At 41.3% G+C, this 16709-nt stretch overlaps 1 protein-coding gene across 1 annotated transcript in view; it reads right to left on the bottom strand.

Annotated features, from left to right (window-relative positions):
* Window positions 1–9032, bottom strand: part of LIMS1 (LIM zinc finger domain containing 1) — a 118214-nt gene extending 109182 nt beyond the window's left edge. The window contains exon 1 of the mRNA XM_070751084.1: window positions 8716–9032. Within this exon, the coding sequence (XP_070607185.1) occupies window positions 8716–8750 (35 nt within the window). The 5' untranslated portion in view covers window positions 8751–9032. The remainder of the gene's footprint in view (window positions 1–8715) is intronic.
* Window positions 9033–16709: the final 7677 nt, after the last annotated feature.

Genomic DNA, 16709 nt, shown 5'->3' with positions numbered 1-16709 from the left:
CGAGGGGAGCCTCAGCAAAATTGGAGCATCGCAAAAACACGGAAGTCCTCAAAACCCCACCTCCGGACTTCCGTGTTTTTGTGATGCTGTGATTTTGCTGAGGCTCCTCTCACTGGGAAACCCCGCCTCCGGACTTCCACTGCCAGCAAAGCACCCGTTTTTATGCTGCTGGGATTCCCCTGCAGCATCGCAAAAACACGGAAGTCCAGATGTGGTGTTTCCCATGGAGGGGAGCCTCAGGGAATCCCAGCAGTGCAAAAATGGGTGCTTTGCTGGCAACAGAAGTATGGAGGCGGGGCATCCCAGTGGCTGCGTCTTGGGTTTGTAAGGTGAAAATAGTTTGGAAGAAGAGGCAAAAAATCTTAAACCTCGGGTTTGTATCTTGAAAAGTTTGTAAGACGGGGTATCACTGTATATTGATGGGTTGAGGGTGAGAGATTCACATGGAGGGACAAAGCTCACAAGCTGGAACACAACAATTGGGCTTGAACTACAGACCAAAATTATGCTCCTCCAAAAGGCTTGGATTTTTTCTTATTCAGCATTTAAACTGGGCATTTATGTCCTGGGTAAATTAGTTCATGATATTAAAGAAATCATGTGATTCCTTTGGGGATTTCCTGTTAGATGTAGATCACAGTGAGCTCTTGTTAACTATACTGTAGGCTATAGATCAGTAATGGTGAACCTTTTTTCCCTCGGATGCCGAAAGCGCATGCACGCACACTATTGCGCATGTGTGAGTGCCCACACCCGTAATTAAATGCAAAAATTGCCTCCCCTGCCCCCCCTGGAGGCCCTCTGGAAGCCAGAAACAACCCATTTCCCAACTTCTGGTGGGCCCGGTAGTCCTGGTTTTCACCCAACCCAGGCTCCAGGGAGGGCAACAACGCTCTCCCTCCCACCGAAGACCCCCTGGAAGCCGAAAATGCCCTCCAGAGTCTTTGGTGCGAGCTGAAAATCAGCTAGCCAATGTACACATGTGTCCTGGAGTTGAGCTAGGGCAATGGCTTGCATGCTGGGAGATAATTATTAATAATAATAATTTATTAGATTTGTATGCCGCCCCTCTCCGAAGACTCGGAGGGCTCACAACAAACAATATAACAGTGTACAAATCCAATGTGTAAAAGCAGTTTTTAAAAACCCTTATAATAAAAAGCAATCATACAACCCAAACAAACCATACATAAACCATAATAGCTGAGGGGTATATCAATTTCTCCATACCTGGCGACATAGGTGGGTTTTCAGGAGCTTATGAAAGGCAAGGAAGGTGGGGGCAATCCTAATCTCCAGGGGGAGTTGATTCCAGAGGGCCAGGGCCGCTACAGGGAAGGCTCTTCCCCTGGGTCCTGCCAGATGGCATTGCTTAGTCGACGGGACCCGGAGAAGGCCAACTCTGTGGGACCTAATCGGGTCGCTGGGATTCGTGCGGCAGAAGGCGGTCCTGGAGGGAATCTGGTCCGATATGGCTCTGCGTGCCACCTGTGGCACCCGTGCCATAGGTTCACCATCACTGCTATAGATTGTCTGATCCCAACCAAGCAGAAGTAAAAGCTAAAATGTTGGAGTAGGAACATATGTGGACCAAACCTCTGTTTTCTTGTCTTTAGGCGTCTTTCTGCTACTTTCTCTGCTGATTGTCTGCCTTGGGATTACCCATAAGATGAATATAGAGGAAATCCATCTATCACCATCCTTTAATTTTTATATAGGTTGTTTTGCCTCTGCCCTGGACTTCTTGTTAGGTATTTATTGATTGATAACTTTATTTCTGGTTTGCTCTGCTTCCAATGATTAAAGGCAGGATCTAACAATATCGCGATGGTCAAAGTGAAATTGGACCATCACAAATCAAGAGAAAAAGGACCTCATGATAAAACCCCAACTAAAATGCTGTGGAATAAGATGTTCTTGAATGATACACCAAAAATAAGTTAGATGGAAGATCCTTGCCTCTCACAGGACCTAAAGCAAGGGTGTCAACAGGGGTGGGCTGCTGCCCGGACGTGGGAGGAAATGGAGTTCCACCCCAGAGCACCCAATTTGCACTGAAAGTTGAAAGAAAATGCAGGGCCTCCTGTATAAGCCATGCCCACAGAGTGGTAGTAAAAATTTGTCATGCTCAAGGCTTTGGGTCCGATTTGGCCCACGGGTCTGACCCTGGAAACAGCGAAATTGCCTGAGCTCTGCTTTCACTGGATGGTGGGGAATGGAAGGATTTATATTACTTGTAGACAGCTGGCAATTTGCATTCTTTTTAGAGAGTCGTTGAGTAAAGTGACCATATTTTCCCATTGGTAAATAGGGACACCATTAACGGACATGTGTTTGTGTGTGTCTTGATTAAAAATTTGGTCTGTAAAAATAAAATTCTTCTTTATTCTATCTCTCTTTCTCCTTCCCTTTCTTTCTCTTTCTCTCTCTTTCTTTCTCTCTCTCTCCTTCCCTCTTTCTTTCTCTTCCTTCCTTCCTCTCTTTCTTTCTCTCTCTCTGTCCCCCACCAGCCTTGATTAAAAATTTTGTCTATAAAAAAATTATCTTCCTTTTTCTCTCTCTCTCTTCCTCTCTCCCCTTTTCTTTTTCTTTCTTTCTCTCTCCCTCCCTCTTTCTTTCTCTTCCTTCCTTCCTCTTTTTCTTTCTCTATTTCTCTCTGTCCCCCACCAGCCTTGATTAAAAATTTGGTCTATAAAAAAATTATCTTCCTTTCTCTCTCTCTCTCTCTCTTCCTCTCTCCCTTTTTCTTTTTCTTTCTTTCTCTCTCCCTCCCTCCCTCTTTCTTTCTCTTCCTTCCTTCCTCTTTTTCTTTCTCTCTTTCTCTCTGTCCCCCACCAGCCTTGATTAAAAATTTGGTCTATAAAAAAATTATCTTCCTTTCTCTCTCTCTTCCTCCCTCCCTTTCTCTCTCTTTCTTTATCTCTCGCTCCCTCCCTCTTTCTTTCTCTTCCTTCCTTCCTCTTTTTCTTTCTCTCTTTCTCTCTGTCCCCCACCAGCCTGGGTGAGCGTGAGCACCCTCCCGAGCTGCCATTTTACTAGCAGAGGGCTGCAGGAGGCCCAAAACAGAGCCCAGGCTGGTCACGTGTGGCCTCCCTGAGCTCTATTTTTGCTGGCACGTGGCTGTAGGAGGTTGTCATGGCCAAAAAACAGAGCCTGGGAGGGCCGTCAGAGCCTGGTAGCGCAACCTGAGCACCAGGACTGGCAGCCCATCACTGGATCAGGGCTAGAATCAAGCTTCTTTTAACCTACCCACCTTCCAATCCACACCCAAAATGCTCACTTTTCAGAAGCCTAACAGTTGGGTAATTAAGAAGGAGAAATCCTTGCTGATTGATTGCCAAATCATTTTTTTTTTTTAAATTGATTGGTAGATGCACAGATATTTTGCACAGGTTTTCATTCTCCACCCCTCTCTTCCATCCATCCCCCACTCTTTTTCAGGTATAGTTTGTTTCATGCACCCTGTTGACTTGTTCGAAAGCAGCAAGAAGGAGAACGCTCCGAGACTTGTACTAACTACCGTTTGATCATTTCCTGAGGATCCCATTGTCCAATTCACACAATCTTCTTTATGAACTCCGATTAGGTCCTGAAGCTTGGGTGGATATTGGCATTCTAACTGGTGATACATTATTTGGATTCCCACCCCCCTTGTAATTGTTATATTTTTTTCTCAGTAAGGGTTAGACATAATTTAAAAAAACTGTTGGATGTAATAAGAAATTTTTGCTCTTTTTTCTTGTTGTTTTAAAAGGGTATTTATTATAAGAATGTTAAGAAATATACATGAAAATTGATATTGAGGATATATGGAGAAAATTGAAGCTCTATAGCCGAATTAATTAGATGTGATTAAGTTTAGGAATAGTCTTAAAAGTGTATTAGCTAATAGCTTTTTAAATATCATATAAAAAATCTGAGTAATTATTTTTGTCCAGATGTCAAATGTAAAGGAGATAGCACTGGATGGATTAAGTATACCGAAATTTTAAAAACTATTTATTGTAATACAAATTCAATATTGATGTTATTTTACTTTGTATATCTAATTGGTTGATGGCATTTTACTTTGTGTATCTGATTGCAGTGAAAAATAAAAAAATTCTTTGCCATAAAAAAAAGTTTTTTATTTTTCTCCACCTTCACATGCAAATTTTAGAAATTTAACATGTGTATACATTTCAATATTACATACACATAATTCCAAATTATTCTTTGTTTCGTTAAGCCAATATCTTGATTAATTGATTCACCCCCTTTTGACCAACACCAGTCTGCCCCTCTAGCTATTCTTTTTTGTACACTCTCTCCTTTTTCAAACCCTTTTCTCCTCCAACCTGCTTTTCCTTCATTCCTCTTTGTCCTCTCTTTCTTTCTCTCTCTCTTACCGCTTCCTTCCTCAACTTCACTCACCTTCTCTTCCTCCCTTTCTACTTCCTCTGCCACCTTCTAATACATTTCCTAGAGTATTTTCCAACCTAAAAAATACCTTAACAGACTGATGCTGTACTTTCAATTTTAAAATCTAGAACTATTACTTAGAAACATAGAAACATAGAAGTCTGACGGCAGAAAAAGACCTCATGGCCCATCGAGTCTGCCCTTATACTATTTTCTGTATTTTATCTTAGGATGGATATATGTTTATCCCAGGCATGTTTAAATTCAGTTACTGTGGATTTATCTACCACGTCTGCTGGAAGTTTGTTCCAAGGATCTACTACTCTTTCAGTAAAATAATATTTTCTCATGTTGCTCTTGATCTTTCCCCCAACTAACTTCAGATTGTGTCCCCTTGTTCTTGTGTATACTTTCCTATTAAAAACACTTCCCTCCTGGACCTTATTTAACCCTTTAATATATTTAAATGTTTCGATCATGTCCCCCCTTTCCCTTCTGTCCTCCAGACTATACAGATTGAGTTCATTAAGTCTTTCCTGATACGTTTTATGCTTAAGACCTTCCACCATTCTTGTAGCCCGTCTTTGGACCTGTTCAATTTTGTCAATATCTTTTTGTAGGTGAGGTCTCCAGAACTGAACACAGTATTCCAAATGTGGTCTCACCAGCATTCTATATAGCGGGATCATAATCTCCCTCTTCCTGCTTGTTATACCTCTAGCTATGCAACCAAGCATCCTACTTGCTTTCCCTACCGCCTGACTGCACTGTTCACCCATTTTGAGACTGTCAGAAATCACTACCCCTAAATCCTTTTCTTTTGAAGTATTTGCTAACACAGAACTGCCAATACAATACTCAGATTGAGGATTCCTTTTCCCCAAGTGCATTATTTTACATTTGGAAACATTAAACTGCAGTTTCCATTGCTTTGACCATTTATCTAGTAAAGCTAAATCATTTACCATATTACAGACGCCTCCAGGAATATCAACCCTATTGCACACTTTAGAGTCATCGGCAAATAGGACTTAAGAAAGAAAGAAAGAAAGAAAGAAAGAAAGAAAGAAAGAAAGAAAGAAAGAAAGAAAGGAAAATACAATTTTATTGTAGGTATATATCCTCTAAATTCCACCCCTAAAAAAGCTAACTTTGTCATCTGGCTTCTCCCTCCAATTAATACTAAATTTCTATCAAAATTCCACATTTGGAATGTTGAAGGTGCAAGTGAGTGTTTTTATTTGCAGGCGATGGAAAATAGTTTTAAGCACTTTTTCAAAAAAATATATATATATCGATAAGCCCTAATGGCAGGGTGGTTCCGTAACTATATTCTGAAGCCATGAACGACCATGTGGAAACCATGGTAAACTTTGCCAAGGCCAAAGGAGCCACGTTTGAATTTCATGGAGATAGTTGATAGTTGTAGTTATAGTTTATTAGATTTGTATGCCGCCCCTCTCCGAAGACTCGGGCCGGCTCACAGCATAACAGTAATACAATACATTACAAATCCAATCATAAAAATTAAATCAATTTAAGAAAGCATTAATAACATAATAAAATCCCTAACTATGCAATCATACACATTCAACCTAATCTATCATGCATTAAGGCCAAAAACATAATAAAAAAGTGGGTGCCTGGTGACAAAAATAGGTCTTCAGCATTTTACGGAAGGCGAGGAGGGTGGGGGCTGTTCGAATCTCTGGAGGGAGTTGATTCCAGAGGGCCGGGGCCTCCACAGAGAAGGCTCTTCCCCTGGGTCCTGCCAGCCAACATTGTTTGGTCAACGGGACCCGGAGAAGGCCAACTCTGCAGGACCTAATCGGCCGCTGGGATTCATGCGGCAGAAGGCGGTCTCAGAGATGAAAGAAAGTTCGTTTCCATTTGCCATACTGACTATAAGATGCATTCCCCCCCCCAAAAAAGAGGGTGAAAATTTGGGTGTGTCCTATACACCGAATGTAGCCAGAAAGTGGTGATGGTCTGTGGCAATCCTGGCAGCCTGGAACAACCGATTGAGGGTATTCTGGGAGGCCAATCCACCCGGCAATCAGCTGGTCGTGCTGAATCAGGGTGCAACAATGGGCTTCGGATCAGGGATCTCCAATCTTGGCAACTTTAAGGCTTGTGGATTTCAACTCCCAGAGTTCCTCAGCCAGCAAAGCCAGACTCTGGCAAGCGGTCAACGGGGAGAGGTGTACAACTTGGGGTGGGAGCGGGGGACCCCCACATTGGCTGCGGCAGGGCGGCTCGAGCAGGTGGGGCGGTGGGTGCATCTCCTGTCTGAGCAGCTCAGCGAGGTGGGCGATGTCACAGGTGGCCATGCGCCGCATGAGGAGTTTCTTGCTCTGGCTGGCGTCAAGATATTGCCGAATAATGGTATTTCTTTACCTGGATGTATTGATTTCAAAGGGGCTCAATATATTTATACAGTGTTTCCTCGATTTTCGCGGGTTCGAACTTCGTGAAAAGTCTATACCACGGTTTTTCAAAAATCGTAATTAAAAAATACTTTGCGGGTTTTTCCCCTATACCACGTTTTTTCCTGCCCGATGACATCATATGTCACCGCCAAACTTTCATCCGACTTTAATAAATAGATTTTTTAATAAACTTTAATAAATAAACATGGTGAGTAAAGATCTAAATGGTTGCTAAGGGAATGGGAAATTGCACTTTAGGGGTTTAAAGTGTTAAGAGAAGGCTTGTGATACTGTTCATATCCAAAAATAGTGTATTTACTTCCGCACCTCTACTTCGCGGAAATTCGACTTTCGCAGGCAGTCTCGGAACGCATCCCCCGCGAAAATTGAGGGAACACTGTATATTAAATTTTATATTGTTTTATTGCACTTACTGTTCTTATATATTTTATATTGGTGGTATTTATTGCTAGTACTGTAGCTGCCCAGAGTCCAACTTGGTAGGCAGATAAATCCCCATGAATGAATGAATGAATGAATGAATGAATGAATGAATGAATGAATGAATAAATAAATAAATTTGCTGCCTGAAAAAAGGGGCTCATGGTTATTTTTCACACTTAAGACCAATGCAGCATCTCCATGGCATGTGATCAAAATTCAGATGCTTGTCAACAGATTCATATTGATGATGATTGCAGTGTCCTAAGGTCAAGTGTTTACCTTTTGTGACCTTCTGACAACTAGGAGAAGCCAGATTCACTTAACCTAAAGGTTACTAACTTAACAGATGCAGTGATTCCCCCAACAAACTGTCAAGAAACTGTTGTAAAATGGGCCAAACCTCCCTTAAGAAACATTTCACTCAGCAACAGAAATGCTGCGCTCAATTGCGGCCGTAAATCAAGGACTTAGCCTGTACACCAAAACCGACAAGAAAAAAAAAACCAGTTTTATTTCCAACAGTCCAGTTGGAAATTACAAGGAATCAAGAGAGCGCCGAAAGGATCAAAGTAACAGAAGGGGCGCCTTTGATGTCCGCCCCGCCCACTTCTTGCTTCCGCCCCGCCCACCGCACGGCTCCCAAGAAGATTCCTTCGTGAGGTAAACGTGGCTTTGCCTCACCGTGGCTGGCAAAATGCGGCCACGTCGAATTTAAAGCAAAGGGGGGGGGGGGGGGAAACAGAAGGAATCCCGGATCAGCAACTGTTCAAAACGTCTCGTTTACAGTTCTTCCTTTTCTAAATTGCCTCCGTGTGGTCTGACACCAAGTGTCCGCCGCCGAAGAACGCTAACTACCCTCCCTTCCTCGGTGTTTTTCTCCACTTCCTCAGAGTAGTTATAGTTCTCTTGGCCCCGCTTTGCCGGCGCGCCCTCAGCTCGCCGACTTCTCCTTACGCGCCAGGAATCTCCAACCCCAGGCGGCGTATTTCCTCGGCTGCCCGCTCGGTCTCTTTTATTTATTAATTCGGCTTCTGTGCCGCCCAATCGCAATGGGACTCTTCCCAGACCTCCTCCGCCAGTCGGGCCCCCTTTCTTTCAGGAGCGTCCCCATCCGCCGTCGCCGCCTTGGGCGCGCGCGCCCTCCGCCGAGACCCTGGATCCCGCCTCCCGCCTCGGCGCTGCGGCTTCGTTGCAGGAGGGGCGCGGCGGGATCCCCTCATGCCTCCTTTCTCCGCCCGGGGTGGGAAGGGGATGCAGGCTCCCCCGAAAGTTACTCCCGAGGCGGAGAATTTCCTCTCCTTCCCAAGCAGCCGGGAAAGAAAGCAGCAGCAGAGAGAAAGAGACGCCTGGATGGAGCAAGGAGGGCGGCCCGGTGGGGTGACTTGCAATGAATGAAGCGCTCCGGGCGCTTGTCAAGAGGGATCCGGGGATCCGGGCTTACCTGTTGGTCATTCCAGCAGCCGCGATCCCCAACATCGCAAAACCCCAAGCGGGCGAAGAGAAGCGCCCCCTCAGCCGAGAACAAACTTTCTTCCCTGCTTTCCTTCCTTCCTGGCTGATTCCAGGCGAGTTCTTTCCCAGGCAAGTTCCGCGCAGCAGCTGCAGGCGGGGCCGCCCCCGCACAGGCAACGCAGGAAGCGGGAGGAGTGAGCCGGGAGGCGGCAGCAATGGCGCGTCACTCCTCACAACCAAACCCAGCCTCCTCCGTGTCTCTTCCCGCGCCCGCGGCGGCGAAGAAAGGAAGGCCGGCGGAGCGTCCTCGGGACGCTTCACAGGCAAATACCTCACACACACACACCCCACACACCCCCCTCATTTCGAATGGACTGCCGCGGCTTTCTGACTGGGGGAGCCTCTCTAAGAGTTGTTCTTTTCCCAACCCTACGCGAGAGAGAACGGACCACCCGCCGCTGAAAAGTTGCCTCAACCCACCAAAAAGGGCCGGACTGGAATTCGTGTGTTTGTATGTTGTGTATTTGGGTGCTGGTGTGTGTGCTTTTGAGGCGCGCGCGGCGGGTGAGGGTGGTTATTTTACTTTCCCCGTCTGTCTTCGCCTTTCTCTTCTTTTGCATTGAATCTTTCCCATCACCTTTTGTTCTTCTTTCAAATCTGCACTGGAAGTTCTAATATTCCCCTTCCTGAATCCTATTTAGGTGTTAGGACGCTTCAAGGCAAATAATTATCAGTAGGAAAACTGGTCAAAACATCTATCTATCTATCTATCTATCTATCTATCTATCTATCTATCTATCTATCTATCTATCTGGGACTGGTCTCTGGGTGTCACACGACTTTCGTTGCCAATGACAATTCGTTGCTTGACAATGACAATAAATTTATTATTATTGTTATTATTGTTATTATTATTATTATTTTCTCTCTCTCTATCTATCTATCTATCTTTTCCATCCATCCATCCATCTATCCCTCTTATCCATCTTATCCATCCATCCATCCATCCAGTCTAATCTCCCCACACCCCATTTCTATGCTGCCCTACTCCCTAGGGACTCAGGGTAGCTCACAGCAAAAATAAACATGGGTCAATATAAAAACATTTCAATTTTAAATTATTGCAGCCATTATTGCTGCTTGTAACACCCCACGGGCCAACATCACTAGTAACACACACACCCCACTCACATTAGAAAGCCTTCTGGACATTTCTGCCAATTTTTAACACACACACCCAACCTTCTTCCTTTCTTATGTCAGAATTGTCATTCAGAAGGATCATTAATGGGTGGGGTCAGATGTTCCTATCTCAGAGATCTTGAATAGAGGTTGTTGTTTTTCTGTGTGTCCATTTAGTTAAGAGTATTTCTGAAGAGACTTTGATTATCTAAATGGTCTACTGTAGTCACTGCATTTTATTTTGTTTGTGGTCTACATTACGTCACCCCTTTAAAAAAAGAAACCCATTAAGAATAGCCGTTTGATATCTTTGGATTGGTAGCATCTTCATCCTTCAGGGAATTCAATAACCAGGACAAGAACATGTATCCCCTAAAGTTTTTGACCGCATTAGTTGGAGCTTATCAAGAATTTTTAGATAAAGAGTTAGTGTACTAATACAGTAGTCCCTCGCTATACCGCGCTTCACCTACTGCGGCTTCACTTCATCGCGGGTTTCTGAGGAAGTCGATCGGCAGATTTAAACAGCCCGCTGAACTCGATCGGCAGGGTTTTAAAAAAATATATATATATCTAAAATTGTAAATACTGTATTTAAATACTGTATCTAAAATAAATACTGTGTGGGAAGGGTTTATAAACACTTAAAACAATGAAAACTTACCAAACAATTACAATATAAATACTTAAATAAGTACTATCAGTCGATAAATTCCCCATCGCGGATTTCACCTATCGCGGTCGGGTCTGGAACGTAACACCAGCGATAGGTGAGGGACTACTGTAGTTCAAGGTTACGAAGATTTGGAAGCAACTGCAGCAGCAAATACATGCCCAGGAGCAGTTATATACTTCCTTGTTAGCACAGCAAAAATGTCATCTAAAAAACTAAATGTCTCCAAACTGCTATTAAATTGAGCTTAACTGCATTTAAGTAGAATAATAATTAGAATGGCAGTCTAAAGAGAGATTAGATAGGATGTGAATTGTGAGTTTAGCAATATGCCAAAAGGAATATCCACAGCTTCCAGACTGAAAGAGTTGAAAACTCTTGGCTTTCTAATTCATACAACAGATTTGCCAGAAAAATGTTATAATAATAGATCAACATTCACACAACATTTAAAAGTTCAGGTAAGTGATCATTCAAACTAGTATATCATTATGACCACAATTGAGTACAAAATTTCTGTTGTTAAGTGAGATGTTTGCTAAGTGGGTTTTGCCCCATTTTCTGACCTTTCTTGACAAAGTTATTAAGTGAATCACTGCAATTGATAAGTTAGTAACCTGGTTGCTAAGTGGATCTGGCTTCCCCATTTATTTCCCCCCCCCCGCCAAAAGGTTGCAAAAAGTAATCACATGACCTTGGGACCCAGCAAGTCATAAATATGTACAAGTTGCTAAGCATGTGAATTTTGATCACATGATCATGAGGCTGCTACAAAGTTGTAAGTAATAATAAACATAGAAAACCATGTCTGTCCAGACAAGACAAACCCAATACACTATGAAAAGTGCACTCAATAGATCACCCAATGCCCGGGAAAAGTCAGTTTTTAAACACTTTGCAAACATCATCAAGGTAGGAAAAACATGGATATCTGCGGAAATGTTTCCTCTGACTTTGCATCGCAATTCCAAAATCTTCCCTCAAGATCTGTTTCCAACCACTTCTGAGAATTGAATTCATAAAGCTTTATTCTGCTAATCACAAGTTCATTCCAACCAATTCCATGCTCATGCAACGGGTACTACACTGTGATAATCTTGAGATCATTATAGTATGACTTGTTTACATTGAACAGAGCCTCAGATTTCACCTTTGGAGGGAAAAAACCCACTTAAAACTACATCAAGCTATTGTTTAGGGAATGGTTGTACATATAGCTTGTTGGTGACATATTTCATTTACAACTATTGTCTCATCATCTCATTATATAGCCAAAGGAATCAAGAGAATGAGATAACCAACAAATGTTTGGACTCCCAGTTGACTCCTGTGGGACGTATCTGAATTATTTTCAATATTTTTCAATATCTTCAAAAAGCCTTGGTGGTGCAGTGATTAGAGTACAGTACAGCAAGCTACTTCTGCTGATCACCAGCTGCCAGCAGTTTGGCAGATCGAATCTCAATTGGTTCAAGGTTGACTCAGCCTTCCACTCTTCCAAGGTAAAATAAGGACCCAGATTGTTGGGGAAAATATTGGTCTCAGCTTAGAGAGGGCTGTAAAGCACTGTGAAGCAGTGTATAAATCTAAATGCTATTGCTATATTGCTAATATACAATATGTCAAATCCCCAGCATGGATATAGTGTTACAAAATTTTTTACTCAATGTTAATGATATTTTGTATGATAAATGGTATTTATCTTTAATTCCTCTGCAAGCTATCATACTTCGATGTTTTATAGTGCTATGTCTTATATCTGGGTTCATTGAGCCCACTTGCTGGAAATGATTGAGCCTTCACCCAAATAATTTGGAATGATCTGAAATAAAATGTGCAGAGTACACATGCATATAGGCTGTTTAGTTTTTGAAAGGATTTGTAAAAGAATGGAAATAATACCAGAGTCTGCAGTGAGGTCTTCAGAGAATTAGCCATGCATGTTGACATTTCACATTGTATTTGAAGGAGTGAAAGCAGATTCATGTGTTTCCTAAAATAGCTCTTTAAAAGGTAGGTATGGCTGAGTGATGTATTATGTCCTGAACAAAAATAGAGTAAGATTACACTTAATATATTGACAAAGGTATGTTAGTGATCACTTTGACTTCCTTTCTGATTCACTGCCAATGTTCAGTCTGAACTTTACTAAAGATCTTAAGAGATTTATTTCAGCCGGTTGCCTTGGAAATAAGCAAAACAAAACAGCCCAAATGGAATATTGCCCTTTATTACCCCACCCATCCAAAGTATATTTTAAAATGTTTATCCATGAAACAAACCTTCAGTGTTCTATATTGATTCCTGTATTAGTACAGTATTAAAGAATTATTTGTTTAAAATATTAGATGAGCATTCCACAAGCCTAAAATACATTATATTAGTATATTAGATGAGCTCACATCATATTAGCATAATTAATGATGTGCTCACAGATAGAAAACTGTAACTTGTATTTCAGTAGTATTTGCTCTGCCACTGTAACACATTAGTTTTAAGAATATTTATGGCAGTAATCCAGTAACTTTGACACAAAGTCAAAGTTATGCAGCTGTGCAGTATTGGAAGCTTCTGATGTTCTCAGTAGGCATTTGGTAAGAATCCAAAAAACACATAAACCCAAGTCAGTAAATCACAACTGACATATCATAGCCCCATGCGAGCAAAACATATTGTAATGTATACTCCATCTCCATCTGTATCTTCAAATCCATTTTATCCTTAAATATCTCAGGTGCTTTTTGATGCATGAGAAAGGCAATCTGAAAGAATATTTTGTAACGAAAGTTGGGGCTATTGTTCTTTAGTTCCTCCAGTTTGAAGAAGCATTGAAACATTTTCTTTTAAAATGATGCCAGAACTTATACTATTTTTTCCTCTATCCCAAGATGATGGGAAACATAATGGAAACAATTTTGGACTACAGTCCTGCTAACATTGATAAGTATCAAATAACCAAAAAATTTGTGCAAATTCAAAAAGATGTAGTCTAGAGTTAGTCTAGATGTAGTCTACAGTTACTTTACTTTAGTCAAGTCCACGGAATGGCAACTTTACTGTCTTTACAAAACCATTTGTGCCTATCTGAACTGTATCATTTTTCACTGGTCCCAACATGATCCATACTTTTATTGTATCAGCAGAAGATAAAAAGTTTGTTCGTTTTTGTATTGTATTCTTTTATTTTTTATTTTTGTATTTTGTATTGCTAGCATTATTGTTTAGGAGGAGAATAGAATAGAGCAGAACAGAATATAAAAAACAGATGGAAGTTTCAAGTGATCCTGTTGAAAGTGGTAAAAGTAGTCCTCAACCTACAGTGATGATTGGGATCATTAAATGAAGCAGTTGTTAAGTGAGTTGCATCCAATTTTACAACCTTTTGTGCTGTGGTCATTAAATGAATCACGTGGCTGTTAAGCAAATCGAGCTTCCGCCCACTGCCTTTGCTTATCGGAAGCTCCCTAGCAAGGTTTCTGATGGTGATCACATGATGCAGAACTCTGCAACCATCCTAATATGCCAGTCCCCAAGCGCCTGAAGTTTGATCACATGACCAGGGTGGGTGAACACTGCGATAGACAGAAATTCGAGGACTGGTTGTAAGTTGCTTTTTTTACTACTATAACACTGAACGATTGTTAAACAAATGATCACAAGTTGAGCACTACTGTATTTGGGAAAGAGAATTTGACAAGCTAAGTTCCCACTTCAAAATGCTTGGAAGCCTTTAAAACAGGGCTGTCACGCTCCTGATCCACAGTCCAGATGCGTCACGCACTGACCACACCCATACCGCTTAACGAAGGGAGGGGAAATCCCGATATGTCACGTGATGCTGCCATCACGACAAGACTTTGATATCCCTACTTTAAAGCATGCAGGTGACCACAGACAGTATCTGTCTTGGTGATAATCTTAGAATTAATTGTAGAATCCTATTATTTTCCATTTGGGTCTATTAAAAAAGTTAACTGTTTTCTCTATAGTTGCAGCGTACATTTTCTGTTTCTTCAGTATTTCCATATAATATTTTTGCATTAGTACCATCCTTAATTTGTCACAGGTGATTAAAAATGGGCTATAACATTCTAGATAAAACTTCAATATTCTGTGATATTTCTCTCTCTCTGTGTAGCTTTGATGGTTCATATAAAGTATTGCCTTCCTCTCTTTTTTTAAAGATGCAACAGGCAGCTAAATTGTGCTAAGATTACCTGGGATAAGTATAGTAGATTACTGTATATTGTTTTCATTCACTCTTCCATCAGCTAAAGTGGAATTACCCAGTTTTGTAGACCGGGGACGGGGGGGATTGGATGGTTTGCACAAGCAGCCAGCAAGCGTGTGCACATGAATCTCCAGTTGTGGTTCCAACATGATCCATACTTTTATTGTATCAGCAGAAGATAAAAAGTTTGTTTATTGTATCAGCAGAAGATTAAAAGTTTGTTCGTTTTTGTGTTCCTGTTTTAAGGTTCTCCAGGAGTCAGTATTGAAGTTGTTGTGCTAGCATTATTGTTTAGGCGGAGAATAGAACAGAACAGAATATAAAAAACAGATGGAAGTTTCAAGCGATCCTGCACACACCCTTGTTGCACTTGTAAATAGAGCTGCACTTGTAAATAGGGCATGTGCACATGCGCTCTCTCATTGCTCAGGTGAGAGTATGCATGCACATTCAAGCTCACTGGCTGTTCCCACAGCCCAGTTTCAAACCACTCACTGCCCACTAATGGGCCACAACCTACAGGTTGGGGACTTCTGAGCTAAAGCATAAACTCATAGGGGAGGAGTCAACTCCAATATATAGGAAGCTACTACATTAAACCTATGCAATAGGTCAGAAGGTATAACATATTTTATTTAGATGACACTTCTTAATCCACTTTGAATGCTTTTGCTTCAGCAGGAAACAGAAAACACATGTGTAGGCTAATCCAAAACAGTTAACAATTAAATTAAGAAAAAGCATTGAGGCATCTCCCTTCTGTCTTGGTTGCTTAAATCCATTCAAATTATGTTTCATCTGGTATTATCTTTCTAATAGGCAAATAGTTTGGCTACATATACAACAATGTTTTATAAAGAAACCACATATAGAGAGCTCAAAAAGACTCTTTAGAGACTTCAGTGACAGATGAGCCAAACTGGAAAGGGCAAGAAAAGCAAGACTTTTCCTTATTTATCTAAGAATACAGTACCAATACACCCATGTAGCTAGGCTTTGAGAAAGTCTATCCACATCAGTATTTTAGTTTGGTTATGGGACTTGCTGTAATTAACTAATACAATATCAAGTCCCTTCAATTTAGAAAAGATAAACCAATAATATTTATGAAATATGAACGTAGTCAATTCTCAGCCATCCATGAATCTCAGATCTATTATTATGTAAGTTTTAAAGGAAATACAATAAAATTAGGGTAGGGAAATCAAGTGGTGCAGTTGTCCTTTTATTAAAAAATGGCCTTTGCACTGGTTATGGCAGAATGTTTATATATGTATTTGGAAAAATAAGCACACAAGTTATACTGTGGTGGAACAAGGATGTTTTTGTTACAAAGTCCTCTACATCAGGAGTCTCCAATTTTGGAGTCCCCCTGGGAGTTGAAGTGCCCAATTTTTAAATTGCCAAGGTTGGAGACCCCTGTCTGTATGCCTCCTCTTTATCATCATTGTCAGAATGCTAACTTGTAGGAAGGGTGTCAATCGACATATTCTGCTCCATTGAGATGATGGTTTATAGATGTAGACCTTCATCTATATTTGTGGCCACTGGCCATGATATTAGTTACAATGATGTCCAAATAATGTACAGTATTTTTTCATTACAACAGCACACAAATGACATGATTATGTAACTACTGTAGCTCGGTAAAGTCTGACCCTTATATGTACAATGTGTTATTTGCATGTTATGGCACATGCTGTCACCTCCCAGCACCATCTAGTAGTCACAGATCTCTCTCCCCCACCCTCCCTCCCTTTAGTTGCACTAAACCCAGTGAACGTGAAAATGTCCTCCTGGGAAAACTTTTGCCTTTAACTTTGTTTTTCTATTTTTCTGGAAACAGCTTTACATACTTTAAAAATAGCAGCTCAATAAACGTTTACAAAATACCACA

The sequence above is a fragment of the Erythrolamprus reginae genome, chromosome 4, assembly GCF_031021105.1.
Source record: "Erythrolamprus reginae isolate rEryReg1 chromosome 4, rEryReg1.hap1, whole genome shotgun sequence".
Lineage (NCBI taxonomy): Eukaryota > Metazoa > Chordata > Lepidosauria > Squamata > Dipsadidae > Erythrolamprus > Erythrolamprus reginae.
The sequence above is the reverse complement of the archived record's forward strand: the minus strand, read 5'-3'. Positions and strand labels throughout refer to the sequence as shown.